The sequence below is a fragment of the Anas acuta genome, chromosome 12, assembly GCF_963932015.1.
Source record: "Anas acuta chromosome 12, bAnaAcu1.1, whole genome shotgun sequence".
Classification (NCBI taxonomy): domain Eukaryota; kingdom Metazoa; phylum Chordata; class Aves; order Anseriformes; family Anatidae; genus Anas; species Anas acuta.
Window position 1 is genome coordinate 733142 of NC_088990.1, and position 26041 is coordinate 759182.

At 58.2% G+C, this 26041-nt stretch overlaps 1 protein-coding gene across 2 annotated transcripts in view; it reads right to left on the reverse strand.

Moving 5' to 3' along the window:
- Nucleotides 1-2636: 2636 nt before the first annotated feature.
- FRMD5 (FERM domain containing 5) overlaps nucleotides 2637-26041 on the reverse strand; it is a 76208-nt gene continuing 52803 nt past the window's right edge. Inside the window, exons 2-15 of one of the 2 annotated variants that reach the window (XM_068696166.1) lie at nucleotides 17064-17168; nucleotides 15953-15995; nucleotides 15750-15828; nucleotides 13341-13438; nucleotides 12200-12323; nucleotides 11619-11706; nucleotides 9412-9500; nucleotides 9057-9120; nucleotides 8342-8433; nucleotides 7184-7258; nucleotides 6953-7021; nucleotides 6410-6516; nucleotides 3188-3537; nucleotides 2637-3008 (exon numbers count right to left, since the gene is read on the reverse strand). In XM_068696166.1, coding sequence (XP_068552267.1) covers nucleotides 2961-3008; nucleotides 3188-3537; nucleotides 6410-6516; nucleotides 6953-7021; nucleotides 7184-7258; nucleotides 8342-8433; nucleotides 9057-9120; nucleotides 9412-9500; nucleotides 11619-11706; nucleotides 12200-12323; nucleotides 13341-13438; nucleotides 15750-15828; nucleotides 15953-15995; nucleotides 17064-17168 — 1431 coding nt within the window. In that variant the 3' untranslated portion in view covers nucleotides 2637-2960. Of the gene's footprint in view, nucleotides 3538-6409; nucleotides 6517-6952; nucleotides 7022-7183; nucleotides 7259-8341; nucleotides 8434-9056; nucleotides 9121-9411; nucleotides 9501-11618; nucleotides 11707-12199; nucleotides 12324-13340; nucleotides 13439-15749; nucleotides 15829-15952; nucleotides 15996-17063; nucleotides 17169-26041 lie in introns of both variants that reach the window. The other variant, XM_068696165.1, reaches the window with a different exon arrangement.

Here is a 26041-nt window from a genome sequence, read left to right on the forward strand (position 1 = left end):
TCCCACCACAAGGCTGGCACACCTGCAGCGAAACGCGCCCGTAAGGAAGCTGCCTGGTGCCTCACAGGGTCCCTGCTTCAGGGCGCAGAGGGAAGGTCCCTCAGCTGCCACCACGGTGACCTGACGCAGAAGCCCCTCGGCGATGAGCCCTGAGGTGGGTGCAGAAGCGGAGCTGTGCTCCTGGGCTCTGGGTTGCAAGGTGCTGGCTCCGAGCTCCCCGTCCTGCGCCGGGAAGTGCTTCACCTTCACCGAGCTGCCCTTGGCACGTGCCCTGTGTGGCCGACACAGAACACAAAGGCCGGTGAGAGGCTGTTGGGTTCGTACGCCCGTGCTGGGTGCCAGCCCTGCACTGATGCAGCTCCAGAGGGTGGAATCTGCCAGCCCCAGGCACGGTTCTGCAGCGTGGGCAGCACCACTCTGCTTTGCTCTTGGTCTGCAGGCCCCAGCTCAGCCACAGCCCCTCTGGGTGCAGGCATCACCTCGTAGCGCAGGCTTTTGGCTCTCCCTGGGTCTCCCTGAGCCCCAGCAGCCTGCCCGGGTTTCTCGGGGTGGCCAAATTTTGCCCACACCCTGCGCTCGGGTATGGTTTGTACTCGAGCAATGAACACTGACACCACAAGCACTAAACAACTCTCATACCAACTCTGGGTTTTCATGATATTTAAATATTTATTTAAATTTAAAAATACTTTTCATGGCACCAATGATTTTATGCTAACTAAGATATTGAGTATGTAGAAAAAGGTACATTTTGAAGGAAAATGTAACTTACAGTATTTGGCACATGAAAGGTTAATTTCTAGATTTTTCTTTTTATGAAAACTAAGAAATTCACATTTTCAGGTATTTTACCGTCTACTGCTTAAAGATGCAGTATGCTATTACGAGATATTTTTTTTTCTGATATAAGAATCTATGGAAACAACATTTTAATATAAAGACAGGTAAAACTAACAGGTAGTGAAACACAAGACATAATATGGAACATACAGGAAAAACATACAATGAAAAATTACCAGTTCTCGTGGTTTTTGCAGTAAAATGCTGGGTGAAAACTGCAGAGGTAACCTAGGTCTGGCATTTATAGCTATCCTAAAGTAAGCTGATGGAAAAGGTTTTCAAGGTCAATACTCGGACGCGTCGCGTTTCTGTCAAAGGAAGGTGCCTAACGCACAAAGTATTGAGAGCGCGGCGGCCGCCGGGGCAGGCGGCTCCGCCGAGGTGACAGCACGCGGGTAGGGCAGCAGCTGAAAGAAGGGAATACTGCATCTTTAACCTGGGGTGAGAAATGTCGAGTTTGAGACTATCACGCACTGCATAGAAACACCATTAACTACAGACTGAGGTAGGAACACTACACTAAGAGTTAATTTCGCTATGTTGCATAAAACAGGATATCATGTAAAAACCGATCCTCCGTCCCCTGCAGCGCTCGGGACTTCTCCTGTCTGCTCAGAGCCACAGCGGGACCCCGACCCCCTCGGCTGCCGTGCCGTGAGCGGGCAGTGCCGGGGTGAGCGGGGCCCGCGCTGTGCCGGGTGCCGCTGCCCGGGGCCGGCCCCAGCGGGGATGGTTGGCGGGCTGCTCGGGCAGGGACGCGGGAATCGGGCTGCTTAAAACTGCAGTTATGGCCCCAGCTTACGTAAAATCTCTCCCTGAGATGAAAAAAAAACTCGCTCGTCTGGTCTCCCTGCCTTGAGTACGTCCAACTTCTCATCCAAAACTTAACAGAACTGGCTTTTATTGCTCCCTGTGTAAGAGACTGTTACGCTTCCCAGGTAACTGAAGGTCCCGGCGGCTGTGTCACAAGTACAATGAGCTATTTTTTGTTTATTTTTGCTTAAGAGTAATAGATAGGTCTGATGGTTGTCCATTGGCTTCTCCAGTGTTACCTCTGCTCCGGTAGTTCTGTCCTTTTTATCTTCAGAAAAGTCATAAAATTAGAGCTCCTCTCTTTATTCCAAAACTAGTAGCACGTTAAACTGACGTTAGGCTTCCAGTCTATAAAACATTCACACCGCTCGCTCGGCTCGAGCCCCTTGGTACAGCGCACCGCGTTCACCCGATCCGTAAAGTAAAAAAAGACTCGGTTAGGTTCAATAACAAAATAGCTTCTCGTTGTTAAAATATACGTCGAAACAGTCTCTTTGTTTGTACAAAAGGAGTACAGCTTCCCGAGGCTCGCTGGCTTCCTAACCATCCCCAGCCGTGCGCCAGGGGCTGGCCGAGCGCTCGCCCACCAGCGCGGGGCCCGGAGCCGCGGCAGCGAAGCGCGGTGCCATGGGCACCTGGACGGGGACCGGCCATGGCGCAGAGACAGTCCCAGGAGGCTGCGTGTGGCGAGGACTCAGGGTTGCACAGCAGCACGTGGCCGCCTGCGTCAGAAGGAGCCGGTGTGGGGTGAGGCCGGCCGGGGGTGCCCCCGCGGGAGGCTCCGGCTCGGCAGGAGCGCTCTCTGCAAAGCGGCGCTCGGCGGGCGGTGGCGTGGCGCACAGTGGCGGATTCGATAACGTAACGATACACGAGTGTTTAAATTAAAACTCAGTAGCACCATTGCTAAAGCTCCTGCGTGATAACAGCATCTCTGGCCTCTCGGCCGCTGGCTGATGCTCGTACAATGATCAGTGGTGATAGTAAAAATAAATTCCTCTCTTTATTCGGTACCTCCGAAAGTAACACACGCGGCTGTGAAAATCAAAACTGAAACCTTAACTTATTCTGCGGGCTCCAGGGGTGGAAGCAGCGGCCGAGCAGGCTAGGGAAGGGCAAGTGTCTGGTCTGCGTCTACCCCTCTCTTCCTCCTGGAAAGAAACGTCCTAGGCAGCACTGTACTCGGGGTCATGGGAGAAGGAGTTATTGCAAGAGCCGAAGGTGCCACAAAGGTCCCGCTGGCTGGGGACAGCAGCAGGTCTCTCCCGAGTCCGCCTGGCTAGTTTTGTGGCGGCTCCTGCCTTCAGGTGTCAATGAGCAGGCTTACCACGGCGCGGACTTTGCAGGCAAACCATCGCCTGAGGGGACAAAAGTATTGGTAATGGAACTGCTCGAACTCGGGGGTCTGGCGGATATCGCGGAAAAAGGCAGTGTCAAGGTCGGACTCGGTAAGGACGATCAGGAGAAGGAGCAAAACAAAGAGGAGTCCAACTGTCACAAGGAGCAAACGGAGGACACTTAAAACAAACTTATTCACCTGTTCCGCCCGTGTCCCGCCGTGGCCGCCGGCGCCCAGGCACAGGGCGCGGAGCTCGCCCGGCTCCTCGGCCTCGGCCGCGCTGGGCGTGCCGGCCTCCGACTCCTTCTCCTCCTCGATGCTGCACGGGGCCCCGTTCAGCTGCCGCGACAGCAGCATCAGCTCCAGGCTGTGCTCGGCCACCGGCGTGGGCAGCACGCTGTCGGCCGGGCTGTAGCTCTCGTCGGCGATGACGGCCACCCGCTCGCTGCTCTCGGCGCGGCCGCCGCGGCCGGGGGGCACGAAGGCGTCGCCGTGGGAGGCCGAGCGCACCGGGGTGGAGTGGGCGCTGTCACGCAGCGACTCCAGGCCTGGGTGGGGAGGGAGGTGCTCAGTGGTGCGGGGGGGACGGGGCAGCCCCCCGACACCACCCGCTCACCCCGCAATACCCCCAGCACTACCCGGTGTCCCCAGCGCAGGGTGGGCGCAAAGCACTGGGGGACGTGTGGCGAGCAGCCCATGGCACCCTGCTCGGCTCTTGTGTGATTTTACTTATTTTTTGGGTGGTGCTGTTTTTTTTTTGTTTTGTTTGATTGTTTGGCTGGTGGTGGGTGTTGTTTTTTTTTTTGACACCTGCAGAGCAGTCCGGGCCCTGCGCAGCGCCTTTTTTGTGCCGCTTGTGACTGCAGAGGCGGCTCCCCGGCGGGCGCGTGACTTGTCACCGCCGCGAGCTTTTCTCCTGGACCGCGGCCAGGCTGCTGGCAGGGGCCCGGCTTTGTCATCAATCACCACTGCTTCGCCCTGCTGCAACCGCCTGGAGGGTGACAGCTTCCCCTCGCTCACCGCTTGCTTAAAGGCGCCCCTGCCACCAGCTGGGCGCAGATAACCTTCAGCTGGGAGCGCAGCACGGCGCTGGAGGACAAACGCCTGCTGCCTCCAGCCCCACGTGCCCATCCCTACACAACCCCACCAACAGCTCCCGTCCTGGCAGCTCTCCCATGCGCCCGTCCTGCTGCGAGTGCCTCGCGGGGAAGCCTCTGGCTTATGTGGAGCCTTCCCGCAGGGGGGAAGCGGTGGCTGCGTGGCTCGGGGCCATGGCAGGGTCTCCTTCATGCCAAGGTGGCTCCGGACCGAGCCCAGCCCCGAGCCCAGCGCTGGGAGCAGCCACACGTAGGATGGGGGCTGCAGCAGCACCAGGTCCTAGGGATGCACCACAAAAAATCTCTTACACACACAGACACAGACACACACACAGACACACACAGAGAGCAGCAGAAATAGCCGCACGGCAGCGTGCCCCACCACATGCTTGGCAGAGCTAGAGTTACAGCCCAGCCAGGGCTGCCCTTTACAGGGCTGAGCCCTGCACGCAGGGCAAGGGGGAGCTCCTTCTCCCAGCTAACAGAAAAAACAGAAATACAAAAAAAAAAAAAGCAAAAGTGCCACTTGTTTCTTGCAGCTTTCACAGCGAGAGAGAGGCAGAGGCCCCCAGGGACGGCGGTGGGCAGGAGGTGCTGCCACTGCAGCGTCCCCTGCACGAGGTGGGGAGCTTGGTGCGGTGCTGGCCAGGCTCAGCGCAGCCCCATCGCTGCCCCACAGCCCCTGAGGGTGCCCGGGTTGTGTCAGCCCCACATGAAGCCTGAGGGGACACATCCCCAGGTTGGGGGGACACCGTGCACCGATGCTGTGTGGCACAGGGCGTCCCTGGCTGGCCCGGCCATGCCCGCTGCCAAAACGTGAAGGGAAGGAGCCCAGCGGCCACCCTGCCCGCATTCCCCTGGGCTTTGCCACCTCCTGCCTGTAAATCCTCCCCGGATGCCTCCGGATCCTGCCGGGCTTAGCGCAGTTCCAGCAGAGGCAGCGAGCGTGGGGGCAGCTGGGGCGCTAAGCACAGCGCAGGAACCGGCACCCTCCCACCCCGACAGCTGATCCCTGCGGCGCACAGAGCGCACACACAGCCCCTCGCTGCTCCCGCTGCATCCCCGGTGGGACCACCACTCAATGAGAGCGGTGCCGCCCCCCGCCCAACCGCCCCTGCCACCTCCTTGCTCCGTGGGACCGGCACAAACAACTGGGAAATCTGCGCAAAGCCGCGACCAGCCCCAAAACTGGGTAATAACGTCCCATCAGAGGAGCCACCAGGCGCTCCCCGCAGCCTGACCTGCATCCCGCGCCCCCCAGGGCTGTGGCTGTGGGCCCCCCCCAGACACCCAGACCCACTGCCTCACCTGGTGCGTGACCGTGCCCAACATCGGGGCCGGGGAGGGCGGGCAGGAGAGGCAAAGCCCCCAGCGCCCGGGCCAGCAGCCGCGGCCCCAGGGCCAGCACCCGGACCCGCACCTCGCGGCAGCAGTGGTTGATGAGCCGCAGGTGGACGCTGACTTTGGTTTTGATTTTGACCAGGCACTTCACCATGGTGGCAGGGGTGCCCGTGGGGTCCGAGGAGGCGCGGGGCCGCCCGCCCGCGGCTCGGCTGGCGCAGGCAGTGCTGGGGCCGTGGGCTGGCCGTCAGGGCTATTCTGGGTGCCGCGCTCACACCGTGCCCCGCTGAAGTGAGAGCGACAAAACGCAGCTGCCAGGGCAGGGTGCGAGCTGCCAGGTGCCGGCTGATTTATCGTGTGCGGCTATTTAATGCAACAGCACCCGTGGGAGGTGAGGAGAGGGTGCTCGTTGTTAACAGGGCTGCTGAGGTGCCCCAAAAATCAGCACGGATGCCAGCCCCGGACACCCCCAATGGGCACAAGCACTGCTTCTGCTGTGGGGGTCCCCCAGGCTCCCGGCTGTCCCCTCCTCTCCCTCACCAACCTCCAGCCTCACTGTTTCCCCAGTGGGTGCCAGTGGTTTGGCAACAGGGCAAACCCTGCAGCGGCTGGGGCAGCAGGAGCAGGGTCTCGATCGCCTTTGCATTCAATATTTCTGAGCACAACCTTACCAGCTGGATTTCAGAGACTCTAAATGCTGAGAAACAGAAGGCGGCAGCCGTGCAGAGCCCCCTGGGCTGCTCTCCATGCCCACCAGCCGCTGGCTGTGCTCTCTGGCCCCTTTTTGTGCCCCCAGCCGGGGTGGCAGTGACAGGCTGCATTGTGTCAGTGCTCTGCTCGCCCTGGGGACCCTGGATGTGATGAGCAGGGTTCTTAGCTGGACGTGCATTTGGGTGTGCATCGGCTTTTCTGTGTGCCCGTGTGTGTGTGCCCGTGTGCAGGGCTGCGCTGGCTGCAGCACCCCGCTCTCCCCGTGTCCTACCTTCCATGATGGAGATGTGAACGGCTCTCCTGCGGGTGCGGGGCACGCTGCTCAGCCGGGGGCCGTGCGTGATGGACGGGCAGCTCCGGCTCGGCACCAGCCCTGCCCTGGGGACAGAACAGGGACTGTGAGAGCCCGCGGGCTGGATCCAGCACGGCCCAGACGGGGACATCTCCTCCTGCCTTCCAACACGTCCCTCCAAAATGCCCTGTGACTCACAGATCTCCCTCTGCACCGCTCCTGCCCCCAGCAGCAGTGGGGCCATGCCTGCCCTGGGCTCAGGGACACCCACAGAGCTACGGCACCGAGGGACAGGGCTGCTGCAGGAGGCGGCTGCAGATGCTGCCTGCGTCTTTCCCAGCGAACACAGCCCGCACCGTGAGCTTGGAGAACTCAAATGGGAGCAAGCTTCTGAAAACCCTTCATAAGCTGTTCCTCCCAGGGCTTGGGCTGATGGAACAGGGCTGAGCGGAGCCCCAGAGACCCCTCTGCACCCCGAGCACTGCTGTACCCCAGACCCATGGGCTGCAGCCTGGCTCTTACCGATGTATCTCCGGCGGCTCCCGCTTGATCTTGGCGCTGGACTCCATCACCTCCTTTGCAACGCGGCCACTGCAGGTAGGAGAAGAACAGCAGCCGTGAGCAGGTGGGCAGGACCCCAGTGAGCTGGGGGCTCTTCCTGCCATGCGGGCACAGTGCTCCCCCCCACCACCCAAAGCACAGCCGAGGGAGCACCCGAAACACCCCCAGCAGGGACTCGCAGCCGCTCCTCACCTGTATCGGAACCGGCTTCCTTTGAAGAACAAGTTGCTGCTGGACACCGTCCGGACCTGGCTCGACTTCTCCAGCCTGCAAGGCACCGAGAGCCGCGTGAGCGCCCCGCTGCTGGGCACACGGGCAGAGCCAGAGCCCTGCCTGGCTTTGCTTTTACACCTGCACCCAGAGCTGGGCACTGACGGCTCTGCAGGGCTGGGGAGCGCAGAGGGACACCCATGGGTGCCTTCGGACAGGAGCCCCCGGCCCCATCCCCGACAGGACGCACGGATCAGCCCCACATGGGCAGGCTGGCGGCTCCGGGGGCTGCACAGTGTGAGGAGCCCCAGGATGCTGCCCCCCCCTTTCTGCCCCCACCCCAGGGCAGCCGCTCCCTCGCCCCCAGGCCAGGGCCGAGTGGCACCGCCACCAGCCCCTGGTCCACTCTGCTGGGCGTGGGATCCTGCCATCGTGTGCTGCCAGCATTAATCACAAAAAGATTTGTAAAGCAATATTGCAATTCCATTCCGTGTTAATATAATGAGAAATGAAACCTGCTGATTGCAGCTGCTGATTGCAGTATTCCCAGAGAGAACACATTACACACTTTATCTCACATCTCGCTGATTAGAATAAAACTCATTATAAAGCACAAAGACGGCTATTTTTAAGTAAACCGCCGTGCAGTAAAACCAAGGCGTTCTGCCCCGCTTTCCCAGCAGCCAGCCCAGCCCACAGCCCTGCAGCCCCTGGTGCCCGACAGCCCGGCCCTTTCCATGCAGCCCGAACCAGAGCCGGGACCCCGCACCCTCCAGCCCTGGGGAAGAGCCAGGACCTCGCTCCAAACCCTCCCCAGACCAATTTTGAAAACCCAGCCCTGACTATGAGGTCAGACAGCGTTCCCTGAGCCCTGCCACCACCCCTGCTGCTGCCCTTGCCCACCCCTGTGGCCACCAGCCCAGCTGGCCGAGGGCAGCAGCACTGGGAGCAGCCGAGCACCAGCGCACCCTGACTGGCACCGAACGAGCCGTGATTGATGGGGAAAATGCTAAAACACATCTGGGTCTGTGGGCAGGAGGTGTGCTGCTCGCTTAGTGCTAGAGGCCTGACCCCCAGACAATCAGTTCTCATCTCCTGATTGAGGCTTTGCTGCGCTGGGATGGACGTCCTTGCACTCACTTGTAGAAGGCTTGGTTTTCGATCCCACACTTCCAGAGGTGCTTGCAGGCTTCTGGCGTTGGGGCAAAGTAGGTAAGGACAATTTTCTTTTCCTAAAGGAGAAAGAAGTCCACGGGGAGAGGAGTGAGTGGTGACCTGCAGGCTGCGTGCCGGGAACGTGGCTGGGGCCTGGAGCAGAGGGAGCCAAAAACCTGCACGGATGGGGTGCGAACTCCTGCAGGGACACTGCCTCCCCCCCTCACTGACACCCAGACTATTTGCATTTTGAATGTCCACAGGCACATTTTTAGCACTCGTGCAGCTGGTGCGCACGTTGGCGGCTCTCGGCAGTGCTCTCGGGGTGCCTCGGTCAGCCAGGGGTGTCGGTGGGACAGCCGGGCTGCAGCACAGCTCAGCCCCACGCTGCTGCTGCTGAGCTCCCCCCGCACCCCCCTCACCATGGCCCTGCCACCTCTGGTGCCCACAACGAGGGGCAGGGGCAGCGCGGGGCATCCGAGGCACTGCAGCCATGGGGAGGGCGCAATGGGCTCAGCATGGGCCATGGGCACATCCACGGCAATGGCAGAGCTGCAGCCCGTGTCACCCCCCTGCAGGGCCCCTCCGAGGGGCACACCCAGAGGCTGCAGCCCCCCCGGGGGCGTTAGGAGCTGGCTGCGTGCCAGGGCAATGAAAAAGGCCGTGCTCAGTAGGACCCAAGATGAGAGAAGGCACTCACCTCCTTCTGGCTTACGTATAAGTAAAAAGTCTTCCCCTCAAATTTCATTTTGGTCACCTCGTTCCTGCAAGGACAAGGACAAGAACAAGGACACACACGTGAGAGGCTGCCTGGAGATGGCCGGTGGCACTGGCAGGCCAGTGAGCAGGGCAGAAACCCGGGGCAAACCCCTCACCGCCACCCCTGGGGGCTCCACTGCCTCCACCCAGCACCCCGCAACCGCCCGGGGAAGGCGCCAGGGCTGGGACCACCCGAGCACCCCTGCCAGCGGGATTGCAGCCCCGGCATCCCTCCAGCACCCTGGGGTGCCCGGGGCACCGTGACGGAGCAGGGGGCGCAGGGGGGGCCCGCTCACCATTTGATGAAGTGCACGCGCTTGTTCCCCTGCAGCACCACGAACCCGAAGGGCGTGAAGGCCAAAAACGCCGCGTTCCCCGACACGTCCTGCAAGGCAACAGCGGCTCCTCAGCAGCGTGCAGCCACCGTCCACCCCCAGCTGTATGGGGGCCTCGCAGCCCCCCCTGCCCCAGCCCCGCACCCCGAGCATCCCCCGGCGCAGGGCAGCTGCCAGCCCTCGCGGTCCCACCAATTCACAAAGTATGCAACAAGCAGTAAAGATGACGGTGCCCAACCAATTCCTTCTGCTAATAATTAAACAGGAAAATGGTAAAAACCTGTTGGACCTTTGACACCCTCGTTGCCCTGCGCAGCCAGTGCAGCCGGGCAGCGCCGAGGCAGTTTAAAGCCCTTAATTAGTGTCGTGCGCGGAGCCAGGTGGCGCGGTAACTTAATCATAACAACCAGACTCCAGGGAAGTGATCATTAACTGCACTGATGCTCATGAAAAAAGCAGATATATGCTGAATTTTAAAAATATTATAAAAGGGTTGTGGCTGCTCTTTAATTGGGAGGCTTTTCCTCAGCCCGCAGATGCCTGCCCTGCGCTCAGGCCGCTTTATCAGGATGCTGAGCTGGAAACGGGCACGGCAGGGGCTGGCAGGACACACGGGAGCACTGTCCGGAGCACTGGAAGCAGAAGCAGATGCAGGATTTCACAGGGAGGATGCCTGCCTGGTGCCTGCCCTCCTGCAGTGTGCTGCCTGGGCCTCAACGTGCGGCCGTGGGCATTTTCTCTAAAGGGTCACTGCCACCAGTCCTTGGCTCCTGTCCCTGTACAGATAAGCTACCTGAATGCACATCAGAGGGGTGCAGGAGACAGCTTTCCTGATACCTTCAGAATTTGGCAGAGAACGAATCGGTTTTAAGTCCAGATTAGATCAAAATCCATTTTAATCTGCCAAGGGTGAATGGCCAAAAGCAAGGAGCCCCGAACATCCAGCCTCCTGCACAAAGCAAGGCACAAAGCCCCCAGTGACCATGTCCAGACAGATGTGAAGGGGACGAGATCTCCATGCGGCACCATGGACAGGCAGCACCCACAGCCCAGGGCTGTGGCTCCTCGATGGAGGTGGGAGGTGGAGACCCCCACCACATCCCCATCGCTGCCCCACACCGTCTGGGGGGCGCACTGCGGTGCCGGGGCACAGCACCCTGCTGCTAACAGGGGTGCCAGAGCGTTATCAGCAGGGAGCCAAGTGTGGGCGCAGCTCTCCCAGCGCCAGCCCCTCGTGCTATCGGCGCAGCCAGCGACGTGCCGAGCTCTCCCTCTCCCCACCCGTGCCGTGCTCCCACTGTTTGCAGCCCCAGCCCCATGGCCCTGCCCAGTGCCCAGCAGCAGAGTGCAGATTTTGCTGACTTTTGGGCATTTGTGAGCCTGGCCCCTCCAGCACCCCGTGCCACAAAGCCGCCCAGCGCCCAGCTGCAGGGGCAGGACCGCAGGGCGCTGCCCACGTCCTCTGCCTTGCTGACTTTATTTAGGCTCTGCCCTGCTCCTGTGCCAGTAAATGGCCGGGCTCCCCCCACCAGCCAGGTGTAGCTGCTGTGAGTGGGAATTTACACGGCGTAACCCCCCTAAAGTCCCTGGAGGAGCTCAGAGCAGGCACTCCCCTTACAGCAAAGCTCTCCTCCTGCTTTGCATCCCGTGTCCATCTGCATGTGATGGGATTATGAGGGACCACGGAGAGCCAAACGCAATGACATCTAGAGTCAATAGAAAGCATTTCAAACAGAAAATTCGATTAGTGGCCAGGGAAGAGCAGGGAGTTAGGCTGTCTCCGGCAGATTAATGGCTGTTGGTCTCGCAGACACATCACTGACCTTGCTGCTGCCTCCAAATTACACGCTTCTGCAGACGATCAGCCATTGTCTTTTGCAGTTGTCTGCATGTACAAACGCCTTCTTACAACTTCCCTAAATACTCCTCGGGAAGGCCCTTGGGGCAGTTATCCCCCCTGCTGCGCCCTGTGCACATATTCCCATCCGGAGCTGTTTTTTATGATTTTATGCTGCACCTGGTGCCTGCCACGCTCCGCAGTGCTCCCGGTGCCAGAGCCCCCGGCGGGTGACAAACGGCTGTGCCTGGAGCATCACGGCCCCTCTGCAGCGTGGTGCCTGCCAGCATGAGAACCCAGAGCCAGGACAGCGCTCAGGAAGCCGTTTTACCTTGCAGGGGTGGGGGTCAACTCCGTAGGTCTCCAGAGTCTGGGCTTTCCTTAGGAAATTCAGCTCTGAAGTCGCTGGTGTCTGCCCACTGCGGGAGGGAAAAAAAGGGGGAAAAAAGAATATTTCATGGGAGACATGCCTGTGAGAAACTGTCCTCAGCTTTGTGGTTTCTGTGAAGAAGGGGCATCGGTCCCAGCCTGTGTCCTGCCAGCTCGTTTGGGGCACGACACAGCGAGCGAGCAGTGCTGGGGAGGACCGAGGGTGAGGAGCCCCTACAAGGCCCAGGGCTGAGTTACAGGCGCTGCCCAGCTTCAATCGAGGCGGGAGGGGAGGACAGGTTGGGGACAGAGGCAGCCGCTGCTCGGGGGGAGCTGTGCTGTTAGGCCTGACCCAGCACCTTTCCGAAACCCCTCTGCTCCATTTCTGCTGCTACCACTGCTGCCAAGAGCACCACTGGCTTCCTGCTGCGCACGATGCACAAAGCTCCAAGTGCCCGTCCCGTGGCGTGCCCCCATGTCCTGAACAGCAATAAAAATCAGCAGAGCCTCAACAACATCCCCGTTCCCACGTGCTGGCCATACCTCAGCTCCGACTTGTGGATCTCCGCGATTTTCCTCTCCAGCTTTTCCGAGTGCTTGGGGAAGAACTGGAACTTGGAGCTGTAGCCCTCCGGGTGCTTCCCTGGGTCGTAATCCCCGATCTCAGCTGGGGGGGGACAGAGGCGATGAGTGGCTGTGCATGTCCCCATCCCGCAGCCACCCCGGGCCCTGCGGTGCTGGATGCCAGGCGTGGGGCCGGGGCTCGAAGCCCCCAGTGGCAGGGCAGCAGGGACACACCGCACTGCCACAGCTGTGTGTCCCAGCGGGAGGGCTCGTTTGTCAGGCTTTATCCGCATCCAATTCATTTCACCGTTCGCTTGGGAATCGCCCGCAAGCAGATGGTCACTGTCCCACCTTTATTAATTCCTCAAAGTCTTTGCCAAATACTTTTTGCTCGCAGGGGTGCACGTACCCAGCCTCCCAGGAACCCAACCGCCTGCCCAGGGACTTCAGGTTGGGACATCTGAGCCCACAGCCCCCCACGGGCAGGGGGCACCGGCTGCATCTCTGCAGCACAGTTGCACACACCACACACTTGGCACGGCGATGCTAACGGCCCCTCAATGTCCTTTTGTGTCCCTCCAGTGCCACCCAGCTCTCCCAAGGAGCCTGGAAAGCCCACGCCGAGTGCTTTGGGTGCTGTCAGTGCCATGGGCTGGGCAGGGGAGGCAGGAGCAGGCAGAGCAGTGCAGCAGGAGCACAGATGGGATAGGGGGGCAGCAGGAGATGGCTTTCGGAGCTTTTCCCACCTCCAAGGGGCTGCTTCTGCAGAGGGGCAGAGCAGGCGTGGGGGTGCTGCTGGTTTTGCTGACCACCTTGTGGCCCCTGGACAAAAGCCACTGCACAGGCACAAGAGGGAGACGTGGACCAGGTGAGCCGTGGGTGCTTTGCAGCGATGGGGCAGCTCAGAGCAGAGCCGTGTGTGCTTCTGCTGCGGGTGAGACCGCGGCAGCAATTCCAACCCTCCCCAGCCCAGCACAGCACGACACGACACAGCGCTGAAGTATGAGCCCCGCGCTGGCTGGGTGACATTTGTATGCCAGGTGCAGTGATCTGTTGTAAGTGAAATAATGTAATCAGTACTTAGCATGAAAAGCAAATTTATCTTGTCAAAAAGCATTACCTTGAAGGATATAGGCGGCCAGCAGCGCAGCGTCGGAAGTCTTGCAGAGGAGACGGCCGTGGTAGAGATCTCGTTTGATCTGCAGGAAGACTAAATACCTGAGGACAGCAGAGAGAGTCCGGTCATTAGGCAAAGCTTAAATTACCCAAACAGGCAATTTAGGTGGGGAACAGCTGCCACAGGACACTGGCAGTAGCATTTCTCTCCGAGCAGCCCGTTTACAAGACTCTCCTGCTTGGGAACAGCCGGTGGCACAGCGCAGCAATCGGTCCTGCTGCACCCACTGTGAGCCCGGGTGGCGTTGTGCCCCGGCAAACCACGGCTCGCAGGAGTCCCCTAAATCAGTGCTTTTTAAGAAAAACAAGAAGTATCTGTGTGAGAGCTACGCCAAGACACTTCTGTGCATGCCGGTACTGAAAAGACAGATCAATGCTATCCAGGAAAGCTGCTTACAGCAGGTATCCTGCTAGGAACACTTGCACCCAGGACACAGAGACCTTTCCAAACAGGCTCTGCAGATAAGCACGGTGCTCCTCACAGTGCTCCCATCCTGATGGGCATCTCCCAGCTGCAGCCAGGCCCCAGAAAGACCACAACTTCCTCATTCTCCCAGAAAACATCTTGTTTTTATTTTTATTTTTATTTTTATTTTTATTATTTTATTATTATTATTATTATTATTATTATTATTATTATTATTATTATTATTATTATTATTATTATTGGGGGGTTCCTTCTGTGGAACACAAGCAAAGCTCTCATCAGTTTTGTACATCACCAAGAGCAAAGTAAACTTCAGAAGACTTTTCTGAGCACCTCAGCATCTTCTGTGTTGTTTCCTACTTGATCTCCCACTAAAAATATGAAGATTTTATAAATGCAAAACTAAAGTAAAAAGCTGAGCAGACAGCAAAATCCCAGAGATCCTCTGTCATTGGCTGCCTGCAAAAATAGACTGAAAATCCAAAAAGTGAAATCCTGGAATATATTTAGCTGTATCAGTAAGCCGACTTAAACCTCCATGCGCTTAGCACGGAGCGCATTCTTCCAGAATATTTAATGGCACAGAGCTTGCGATCCCCCAGCCTCCAGAAGCTGATGGAGAGCTCCCAGCTCGGTGTGGGGCTGGATGTGTGGGGCTGGAAATGTGCAGAGATTTGGTGCTGCCCATCCTCGGGCTGCTGAGGCCAAGCAGGGCTGAGCGGGTGTCACCATTTGGTGCGTATTTGGTGTAGGAGCAGCTGATGCTGGTGGTCCTTTCATTTGCAGTAGCTGACTGTCCACAGCACAAGATGGCTTTTCTGGCCTGCTTTGAAAATAGAAGTTGAAGCTCGTGCTGTTTGTCCTTGTTTTTAACAGATGATGTTAAGGGGCTTCCTTTGCAAGGCAAACCCCAGAGCTCTCCAGCTGCGGGACGTGGGGGGCACCTGCTGGGAGCAGGGCAGCCCAGCACCTCTGTTGGCCTCTCCTTTGGAACACCAAAGACAACTGAATAATTGCAGCAGTAATGGCAAAAGGCACCAGGAGAGGAATTTGGAAACTTGCAGTAAAAGATGACCTGAGCCTCCAGGCCAGGGGAAGTTTCACCACAGACCCCCAGCCATGCTTTTATTTTGCTGCTGTGACCTCTCGGCGAGGGCTCTGCACATCCCGCACAGCCGCCCTTCCTTCTGGCAGGAAAGGCAGCACGAAGAGCCCCTAAAGATAGAAACTTGATAGAAGCACTGTCAAGTTTGTGAATTGCCGTTCATCATCCCTTTCTTCCACCGCGTTCATTCCCCTTACATAAAGGGATGGAGGTAATTGCTTCCAGGGGACTGCCAGGGAACTGGAAGCACTCAAACCCTCCAGACAGCCCCGGCACATGCTGTAACCATCTGAGCAAAGGATGCGCTCGGGCAGCTGCACAGAGAGCTCGTTTAGAAGTGGCAGGAGTGTCGGGAGAAGCAAAAAATGGATGTGAAGGGCGCCCTGCTGCTCCTGCCGGAGCCCTCCACACAGGACCAAGGACTTCCAGCTGGAAGGAGAGGTTTTGGGGAGCCGCAGGGAAAGGCAGGCACGTGGCACAGAGCAGGATCTGTTCTGCTCTGGAGGATGCTGCAGAAGCTGCAGTGGCCCTGGATGTTACAATGGGAAGTGTGGCACCCTGAGCACTTTTGGGAACGGGTTTGTGCAACCACCTGCAGATGTCCAGGCCATGGGCTTCAAGCACCGAACGCTGCCTGCCGGGCACGGTGGCTCTAAATGCTGACACAACACACACATTTCCCCCCGTTGTGACACTCGGTGTGATTTGGGAATCCTGGGTGCTAAATGTCTGTTGCTGTGACTCGAACATGAAACCAAACCCCGCGGGACCCCGGCCATCCACTCCCCGTGCCCGCTGAGCCCTCGCGGTGCCCGGCTCACCTGGTGATCTCCTCCTTCAGAGCCGCGGGGTCCGTGGGGTAGAACTTGACGCGGAAACACATGGTGAAGGGTGGTTGGGCTGCAGTGAGAACAGCGACACCGTCACCAGCCCGCCGGCACTGCCCACCTCGTGCCCCCAGCACCCGGCCGGGGAGGTGGCCAGGCGCCACGCGGGGCACCCGCACGCCCGGAGCGCTGCTTACCCCTCATCTGCTTCACAACCGACTTTGTGAACTCCAGCCAGTGCTGAAACGAGAGGGAGAGTCCTTTAGTCAGCTCAGCTCGGCAGCAAACACTTCCAGTTAATAACACTGAATGTTCAGGGCAAGATTAAAGAAACAAAGCACCCCTCTGCCTGAAATAAAAGTGTGCTGCCCAGGTGAAGCCATGGGTTGCACGGCAAGGTGAAGGCAGCAGGGAGAAGCCCTACAGCACAGAAGTGTCCTCTCCTTGCACTGGTTAGGGCAGGACACGGCCCCAGGTTCTCCCCCTGCCCTGTCACTTGCTCCCACTGCCAGGAGCACCGTGCGGTGTCGCTGGATGCAGTTTCAGCAGCACTCCCTCAAGTGGCTGTGCCTGCAGAGACAATGCATCACAATGCATTATGCACAGCGTTTCGTTCCTAAATTTGCTTAAAGAGGCCCTTCGGCACAACGCACGGAGACAAAGAGCCAACACAAGTGGTGCAGCAGCGCACGACCTGCCCGTGATGCCACCAGCAAAACGCTGCATGGCACAGCCAGCACCGGCACCAGGACAAGGGGGACAAGGGGGACAAGGGGGACAAGGGGGACAAGGGGACGGGTCCTGCACCGGAGAGCCTGGGGGCAGGGGGGCCCCAAGCAGCCCCCCCTGTGGTGGCAGCGTGGGAGCAGCTCCTCGCTCAGCAGCTCCTTGCACAGACACAGCAGAAGGTGCCTTGGGGAGCAGAAATTATTTGTTACGGTGGCTTATATCGATCAGCAGGAGACACAACACAAGCCCGTTATTAATAGCTCCGCCTGTGAGCACTTTCACAATGCTCCTCATTCACAAATCTCAAGTGCCCTAATGGCAAGCAGCGACTGAACACATGTTTGTGCAGCGCTCGCGTTCTGCACGCCTGTTAGGAGGAAGATTAATCCGGCGCGGAGGGCGCTCGGAAGGAGCAGCAGAACTCAGCCCTCCCAGCTCGCTGCTCCAGGGCTGACCCGAGCAGGACACGGCCCCTGGGCACTGCTCCTGCCCCGTGCCAGGAGCTGCCCCACGAGGCCAGGCTGGGGCTGGGGGAGCGGAGCTGCAGGGAACCCCAGCGCAGCGCCCGGCGGCACTCACCCTTTGCTTGTCGGGGTCCACAAACCGAATGCCGAAGTAATCCTTCTCCAGCAGGTTCAGGTGGTGGCACAGAAGGTCGAACAGGTACTGACCCTTGGCATCTCTCTGCAAGACAAGAAATGGCATTTACAGAGCAGCAGGACTGGGGTGGCTGAGCCGAGGAGCTCGGGCGAGATGAATCAGCAGAGGAAGGAGCCAGGTGGGAGACCAAGGCATTAAACCTGTGGTGTCTCAGCAGGGAGGGGAGGTCACAGTGATGTTTCCAGCTCCCCCAGAGTCACAGCGATGTTTCCAGCTCGGACAGCCTGCTCCCTTCCAAGCAATGGGAAGGTACCGTGTGCCCGTGCCATGTACAGACAGCACTGGAGCGAATGTTAACGAGGAATGTTAAAGTATTGAATACAAAATGTGAGACATCTCAAATGTACAGCCTGGTACTGCAGCCCCACACAGCCTGGCACTGCAGCCCCATACAATCCGGCACTGCAGCCCCATACAGCCCGGCACTACAACCCCATACAGCCCCATACAGCCCCATACAGCCCCATACAACCCAGCACTGCAGCCCCATACAATCCAGCACTGCAGCCCCATACAATCCAGCACTACAACCCCATACAGCCCCATACAGCCCCATACAGCCCAGCAGCACAGCCCTGCACAGGCTGCTCGGCAGCGCCTCATGGCAGATCAAACACCGCTCCTGACAGATGACACTGCTCCTCAGGAGAACACGGGTTTCGCTTTTCCTACAAATACATTTAACGTGTATGTTATCTGATCAAACGATCGCTCAGCAGACACAGGCCGTGCAGTCGGGGAACTCCTACAGGTCTGGCGTTAACCCGTTCCTGGAGTGTGACGTGCTGCTCCCGATGTCCCTGGCAGAGCAACCACCAGCTCTGCACCTCGCTGGCACCGCGCTGACTCTGCCCCCCCTGCCCATGGGACAGGGCCAGCAGCAAGGCCCGTGCCTGGGGGTGCCCCATGGGGGCACTGCTGAAAACCTCAGCACCCCCTGCACGGGCGGCTGCTGCAGCTCGGCCACTGGAGCAGGTTGGTGGCAGGTTTGGGGCAGTGGCAAACAGAAGTGAGCAGGAGAAATGGACACAGCAAGGAGAAGGCAGCAGTGCTGGAGATGTGGGGTGTGCAACGCTGGCCCCAGCCCCAGCTGCAGTGGGGGAAATGGGAGAAATGGGGGAAATAGGGGAAATGGGGGAAATGGGAGAACCAGCCCCTGTGCCAGGTGGGGCAGCAGAGGGAGGGGACCGGTGCTGCCCAGCCCCACCGCTCCTGGAAGACGGTGATGTGATCTCCAGTGCAATCCCACAGGGCAGGCTGGGACTGACTTGGTCACCGGGCATTGCACTGAAGGCTTAGAGAGTGGCCATGGCTTGGGGGAGGCATGGGCTGGGCTTTGCTTGATCTTTGAGCAAACAGAAACGTAAATGACATGCCTTAGGGGTCTAACTGTGCTGCACACACCTTGAAAATAACCGGGGTCAGGGAAACGTAGGTGGGGCAGCGCTGTACCCATTTACACAGCCTAAAACACTCCCATTTGCTTCAAAGAGCCCGATCTCACTGCTGCAATTATGTTCTGGTCTGCTCACAAACAAACACAGCAGTGCCCTGAGGGCAGGATTTCCCATCTAATAAAAGGTTGAAATGGTTCATTAGTGTTCAGACTCACTTAAGACAAGTGCTTGGTACTCAGCGAGCAGCCCCAGCACCTGGCTGCCCCCATCTCCCTGTGCCCACCCCTGCAGCAGCCGTGGCGGTGCCCCCCTGGCCCCATGGACACTGAGGTCTGCGTCCCACCGTCGCCCACCTCCTCGCCCCTGCCATGCCTGAGGACTCCAAACTGTGGATGTGGGTGCCGAACTCAGAAAACCATGGCCTAGATTTTGCTTTATTAATAGGCTAATTGAGGCTCCGCGCATCATTCATCACTGCCAGCCGCCGCCCGGTACAGGCTGTTCGCTCTGCTCGGATGCAAGGGCACAAAATGCAGAGGAATAACGGAACCTGCCAGCAACCAGCTCCCTTCAGCCCGAGTTCGAGCAAGCCGTTGTTCTTTACTCAAACAGCAGGGTTTGTTCTCTCAGTGGGAGAGCTGAAAAAGCAACGTGGAGCTGGAGAAGGGAAACTGCAGCAGCATCCCGTGAGCAGCAAAGCAAGCACCAGAGCTTTGCTCAAGTACTAAGCCCCCAGTAACCTTCCCAGATCATCTGTGATTTGTATCAGGAAGCCTGGACCTCTGCCCACAGCACATTACCTAGAAAGCAGCACTAAATAAATGCTGGTTCTAGTTTCTTCTGATGGAAAAGATTGCTTCCCAGGCTGAGTGACAGGGACATTGGACATGGTGAGAAGCCCCGGCCGTGTAACAGGAATCGCAGTCACACGAACAAGGACACGCTGGTGTGCTGCTCCGGACCGGGTGGGGGCTGGCAAGCAGAGGCAGCCCCACAGCTCCTGCTCCGAGCCCCCCGCTGTGTGAACGCTGACTGAGCTTCACCCCTGCTACAGGCATGAAAATGCCAGAGGAAACTGCAAAGAGTGACTCTGGCTCAACAGGCACAGCAGAGGAGATGTCCCTGGCGCAGCATCACGCCCCTCACCTCCCAGGAATTTGCTACAGGCTCTTCTCCCTTTCCCTACCCCGTCCCACATTAGTGCTAATGTCTGCGTAATGTTTTCCTCTGCAATTTTAACACAAAGAAATCGCAAAGAAGTGCAAAGCAGACGTCCCCCCGTCCACCGGAACATGGTTAAGTGTAAAAACGCAAATGGCATTACAGGGGAAAACGTTTTCTCTTTGATCTCTCTAACTTGAATTAAACATATTCTAAATTAGTCATTATGAGGATGTCTTTCAGGAAATTATCCGAGCTGTCTTTACAAATCATAACTTGAAAAGGCTGTCTGTTGCGTAACATCAGCTTAAATATTCTCCGTTTTGATCTTTATATGTTCTTATAAAGTACGGCTTATATCTGTCCCAGCGTCTGCAAGTTTTTGAGGCCAGCCTTTCAGGGCACCGCAGCCTGACGGCAAGAGCATCGCTGCGTGCCACCACCGGTAAGCCCTGCTCGCGCCGGGAGCGCCGCGCTGCCACCACGCAGCGATGTCCCCCGCTGGCACTCCTGCTGAGCCCTGCTTTCCTTTCTTAAACTCCGGTTACAAAGTTGAGGAACTGCAGATAAACACCACATCGCATCCCAGGGGCGGCCAGGCATGGCAGGGCAGCGTCACCGCTCCAGATTTCAGCGCTCCCGGCGCGGGCGGGCTCACGGAGCCGCGGGGGTGCCGGCAGCCCACACCTCGTAGCGCCGAGCTGCGATAATGCGCAGTGCCAATCACTGGCAGTGTACCACGCGGCATTGTTCTGATTCAGAATAGTTCCTAATTTTGCCTGGTCTCGTGTGAGATGAGACGAAGATGTGCTGCTGGTTGCAGAAGGCTGCATCACGGCACAGGTGCTCCGATCTGCAAACCCCAATCCTGTGGGGCTGCTGCCGGATGGTCACACCGCACTGCCAAGCCTTGTGCCCAAACGCCTTCTGCAGAGTGCTTGGCCCTCCAAGTCTTAATTCGGATTTTACCCAGTGATTACTGGAAAAGGAGTTTGGCCGTTGAGCTGAGCACACTGGCTGGCTGTCCACGGGCTCACCCAAGGGTGCCCAGCAGGGTGCGCAGGGTCTGCGTGCTGCTGCAAACCCTGCCTGTGCCGTGCACCCACTTGGGAGAGGACCTGGCGAGTGCTGGGGACAGAGCCCGGGGACTCCTTGCCTTGCAGCCTCCCTGCCTTGGCTGCTGAGCACGCTCCCCACAAAAATGCAGAGATAATGTTTACACAACTGCGGTACTCTTTTCTGCATAAAACAAACACGATCAATAGCTCACCCGGGCTGCACGGGGGGTCGGGTTCCACATCTCCGTGTTCCTCATCAATCATTCACCAGGGGATGAAAGCAGGATTAGAGGACTGCTGTTTGAGCAAGCACCGCTCCTCTGCCAGGTACGGCACCCTGCTGGCACGCAGGTCGCCCAGCGTGGTGGCGCAGCACCCAGCGAAGCAGCAGAGGGGCTCTGAGGAACATCCAGGGGTGAAGCGAGCAGCAGCACGCAGGCAAGTACCGTTGGTACAGAAAGACATGGATCCAAAAGCAGAAAACACAAAATCCTTTTGGAAAACCACAGCAACTGAAAAGGGGAAAGAGCTTCAGGTGCTGCACTGTAAATAAATTAAACCAAACACCTCACCCCAGCAAAAAGGGATGGGCCAGGGGAGCTGGTCACGCCACAATGGGACCCTCCTGGGGTTTTCCAGCAGCAAGCCCACCAAGCCAGTGGTGTGGTGGCTCACACCTCTCTAACAAGGTTTATTTCTTGAAAGAGGTCAAAAAAATTCAGTTCTGACCAACTTGGCCCCAGGCCTGTTGCACAGCAGCAAGGATGCTGGCAGCCCGTGTCTCGGTGCCTGCTCCGGCACATGGAGAGGAGCCCACGAGCACCTTGTCACGATGAGAATTAACATCTGTAACGTGTTTGTAGGATGCAAAGTGCACAGCTCCGGTGTGTGACACCCACTAGTGCGGAGCAGCTTTGTGTGACTTACTGCAAAACAGACACAAGGCTCCCGCGGGGAGGTGAGCGCCCCACGCACTACCAAACAGAGGAATCCCAGATGATTTTTAAACTTTAAGACGATTAAAGTAACCTTGCATTCTTAGTTTTTCTAAGCTCCTCAGCCAAAATTAGGGTCATCCACAGCTAAAATAAAATGAGAGTTAATAATAGCAGCTCATCTGCAAATGAACAGTGTTCCTCGCTTCTGGCAGGAGCGCGCCCAGCCCACAGAGCACCACGGTCCCAGCAGCACGTCCCCAAGCCCTGGGACCTGCAGCTCCAGAGCCGTGCCCTGGCTGCAGGGAGGGATGAAGCCGTGGGGAGGCTGCTGGCTGCTGTCTCCTTTCCTCTGGTGAGACCCCCCGCTGGGTGCTGGCTCAGCACCACGGTTGTTACTGAGCACAGAGGCGCTAGCACACGGCACCAGCGTGCTGTGGGAGCAGCTGGGAGCGCCATTGCACCGCGAGGGATGCCCTTGGCAGAGCCCCGCAGAGTCCCAGCATGGACCAGCCCAGGCTCAGTGCTTAGCACTCCAGTGGAAAAGCCAGGTTTATTCTTGCGGACATGGCAAGCACAACTCCATCATCTCCAGGGAGAGCTGGAGCCACCCCATGCTTCACTGCCTGAGGGACCCAAGCTTTGCCGCTGTGGAGCAGGGCGCAGGATGCAGTGCTGCTGTCTCAGTGCTGCATGCACATGGCAGAGGACGGCTGGTGGCTTGATGTCCCCAGCCCATCACCAGCTGGACACAAACACCGCCAGAGGAGGCAGCCTGGCTCCACTGCACCTTCCCTGCCAGCTGCCCAGCCACGGACAGGCACTGGAACCAGAGCCCAGAGCTCCCCCGTTTCCTTTCCTTCGCCCGCCCGGGGCTGTGCGCATTGTCCTGCTCTACACATTTCTGTGTGTCGTGGCTTTATTTTGTTGAATTACTCCTCCGAGCAGCCTGAATGTGTTACACTTCATCATTTAATAAATTATACAAAGCTGTATTACACAGCGGCAGGGAAACTGCTCACCCATGCGTTTTGTGGCAGAGATTCAATTAACCACCACCACGGCACAGCCCGGCTAACGAGCACGCCTCCCCCTGCGCCCAGCAGACATGGGGACCTGTGCTCGCTGGTCCCCAGGGCCAGACCCTGCAGACTAGGGCTCCCCTCCCATCACAGCCTGCTTTGTAATGGGGATGCACGATGCAATGCAGGCGATGGAGAGGTCTTCAGTGTGTGATTTGTTATCCACCGGCCTGTTGCTGCTTTGGCTCACAGCTGGTAGACTCTGCAAAAGCCTTGCTCAGACACCACAACTGATTTTTCTTCTTTTCTCTACAGACCACCACCAGGCCAACCCATGACAAGGTGTGACAGCAATGGGCAGAGCCTTGTGCTGCTGGACCAGACCCAGGGGTGCACGAGTGCCCTGCCCCTGCTGGATCCCCGCTGCTGGCAGGGATGTGCCAGGCTCACATCGCCCTTCATGCTCCATCCACCAGGGCCACGGGAAGCAGCCGTGCCAGGTTCCTGCTCCGTGTGCAGCCCCAAAGCTGCCCCAAACCCAGCTCCCACCCGGCCAGCATCTGGGCCAGCCCAGCCCCCGGCAGCGTTCACCCTCCTTGAGCTGAAATGTTGAATTTCGGCACCCGCTCCAGGGATTAAGTGCAGGATTTGTGGAGGAAATAGCAGCAGCCGAACACAGCTCCTTTCTGCCCGACTCGCTTCTGAAAATCTCATTGTGGAGATGGCCATTCCTCCCTGCTCCATGAGCTTAGGAGGAGATTATTTTTTTAAAGGAAACTGTCAAAAAAAGTCCATTCTACAAAGTGAAGTTGAAGCTTAAATCTCTTTGGCAGCAACATCTGAGCTGGGAGAGATCAAAGACCCACCAGCCCTGCTGCCAACACAAGGAGATTTTTCCTAGCAATTTGATTGCAATATTGTGGTTTAAATGCCTCATTTTCAAAATTCTGCATTGTACTGTAGGAGCCTGGGATTTATTATCCCTCAGACAAAGTTAATGTTCCGTTTGCAGGCAGGGCAAAGTCTTCCTGACAGCTCTCTTAGCCCTCAAAGTAAGCCGGCACCTCATCTGTGGCATGGGGAGAAAATGGGCAAAAATGTGCTTGAAAATGGGCAAAAATGTGCTCGAGACTGTTCACATCCAGACAGGAGGAGGAAGCTCAGCAAGCCCTGGCTGGAGCAGAGAGCTGCAGCCTGCCAGCCCCCGCAGGGCAGTCTCCTTGCAGCCTCTCCACTCTCCCCACGGCAGCACGCCTCGTGCCATCCGAGCATCCTCAGAGGCTGCTGGCGCAGCACATCTTCCAGGTGTGCACTGAGCGCAGCATGAACGACAGCTCGGATCGCAAACCCTGCCCTGCTCATCCCCTGAAATCTCTCTAAGCATCTGACAATTGTCTGGCTGCACACCACGGGCTGCAAACCGCTTCACAAGGCCAGGCAAGGGCACCTCCACCCCGCGCTGGCTGCAAACATCGCTGCAGCAGATGTCCCTCAGCACCAATACCTCTCTCCATGGGATGCCCCGAGCTCCCACCAGTGCAGGCACCCAGGGGCTGGGTCCCACCCACCCCAGCAAGGTGCCACAGGCGATGGGGAGGTGCTGACACACGCAGGGACAGGCAGTGTCACTCAGCCTGGTGGCCCCACTGCCCAGCGCCAGCTGCTGCCTCGGAAAGCCCCTTAGCAGGGAGGTCACCGGGCAGCCCGTGCTGGGATCGTGCCATGCCTGGCGCTGCGAGCAAGGTCTCTGCTCATGGCCCTCTGCACCCACGCTCTGCTCTGGGCTCTCCCAAACAGCCAGAGAGCAGCGGAGCCGTGCCCCAGCTCCTGGCACCGCAGCGTCGCTGCATCTGCCCACGCTGCCCAGCAGGGAGGGAGGGCTGCTGTGCACAAGGGGACATCTGGATGGCTTCCAGGGGCAGCCCCAGCAAGCAGGGAAAATGGGGCTGGAAGGCAAGGAAAGGCAAGGAGGGGCAGGTGGTTCTGCAGGACTGCAGGCAGGGGGGCACTGCCCCCGGGATGCTCACGGGGACACGCAGCCGGTGCCCCACAGCCTGACCTCAGCCCCCCAGCAGCCATCGGCACCCCCACGGGGAGACAGCCAGCAAGGGGAAGGGGCTTGATTTAACACCGGGGTATAATCCTGGTGTATTTATAGCATGTGCATTTTGCTGCTAATTCCCTGTTATCTGTAATCCTTCTTCCTAGCTGACACAGTAATTTCTGTCTTCAGGACTTATCACGGGAGTTTGCTCCAGAAGTTTATGAAGCTGTTGAGGAGAGGCATGAGCTGCGCTGCAGGCACGGAGCAGTCTCCTCTCTGACAATGACACTGGGAGCACAGAAATTTTCTCTCTGCTGAAGGCCCGACTTGGCAATGTGTGCAGGAGCAGTGGGAAGTTAATGCTGCGTAATGGAGATCTGTGTCCCCCATGACAAATCCGAGTCCCGAAGCTGTATTTAATTTTTAAATGCAAACTCCATTGTTACTTTTACTTATTTTTAGCATGATCTGGACAAGCTCCATCCGGATGAAGCCTCCAGCTGGCTCACCCCAAGCTCTCGTTGGGGCTCTCCCCATGTCCCAGGCTGTGATGTGCAGCGGGCGATGCCCCACGCCTGCGGAGCTGGCAGCAGATGGGGATTTTTTTTGCACCAAAATATTACAGAAATGCAGCAGAGGAGCCCAGGCCATCACACAGAGATGCTCAGCTGGTGGCACACTCCAAAGCTGCTTTGGCTTTCTGCCAGTTCACCGGCTCACGGGGTGGCGTGGGGGGGACGCAGGGCCCAGCCTCGTCTAGGAGTGCTGCATAGCGCTGGTGTGCAGAGTGGCAATGGGAACCTGGCCACGAGTGGCTGGGGACAAGAAAAACAGATTCTGCGAAGCCTGAGGAGGCACTGATGTTTTATTTCATGAAGAGTCCATGCCCCTGGCGCACGTGAAGCAAGAAACAGCTTCTTCCATTTCCCCCCACACCCACGGGGCCACCTGGAGCCCCGGGATCGCTCTGTGTTAGCCATTTCTTCCATCCCCAGGAACCTCTCCCCCATGCCCCTGTCACCAGCCACCACACCAGGACACCCCAGCTGCCGGCCGTGGTGACATCCCGCTGGCACCAGCACGGCGCTGCCGCAGAGCCTCCCCCCAGGCTGCACAGAGCACTCGGCAGCCTGAGCACAGCCCCGAGCGAGGCACGCAGCAAGGCCCAGTGACTGATGGCATGTCGCCTTCCATTTAGCTATTTATTGCTGCTGTGTAACGTTTATGAATTAAATTGGGAATTTATAAGTCTATAATTTAGAGGCACTGAAAACCTCCCT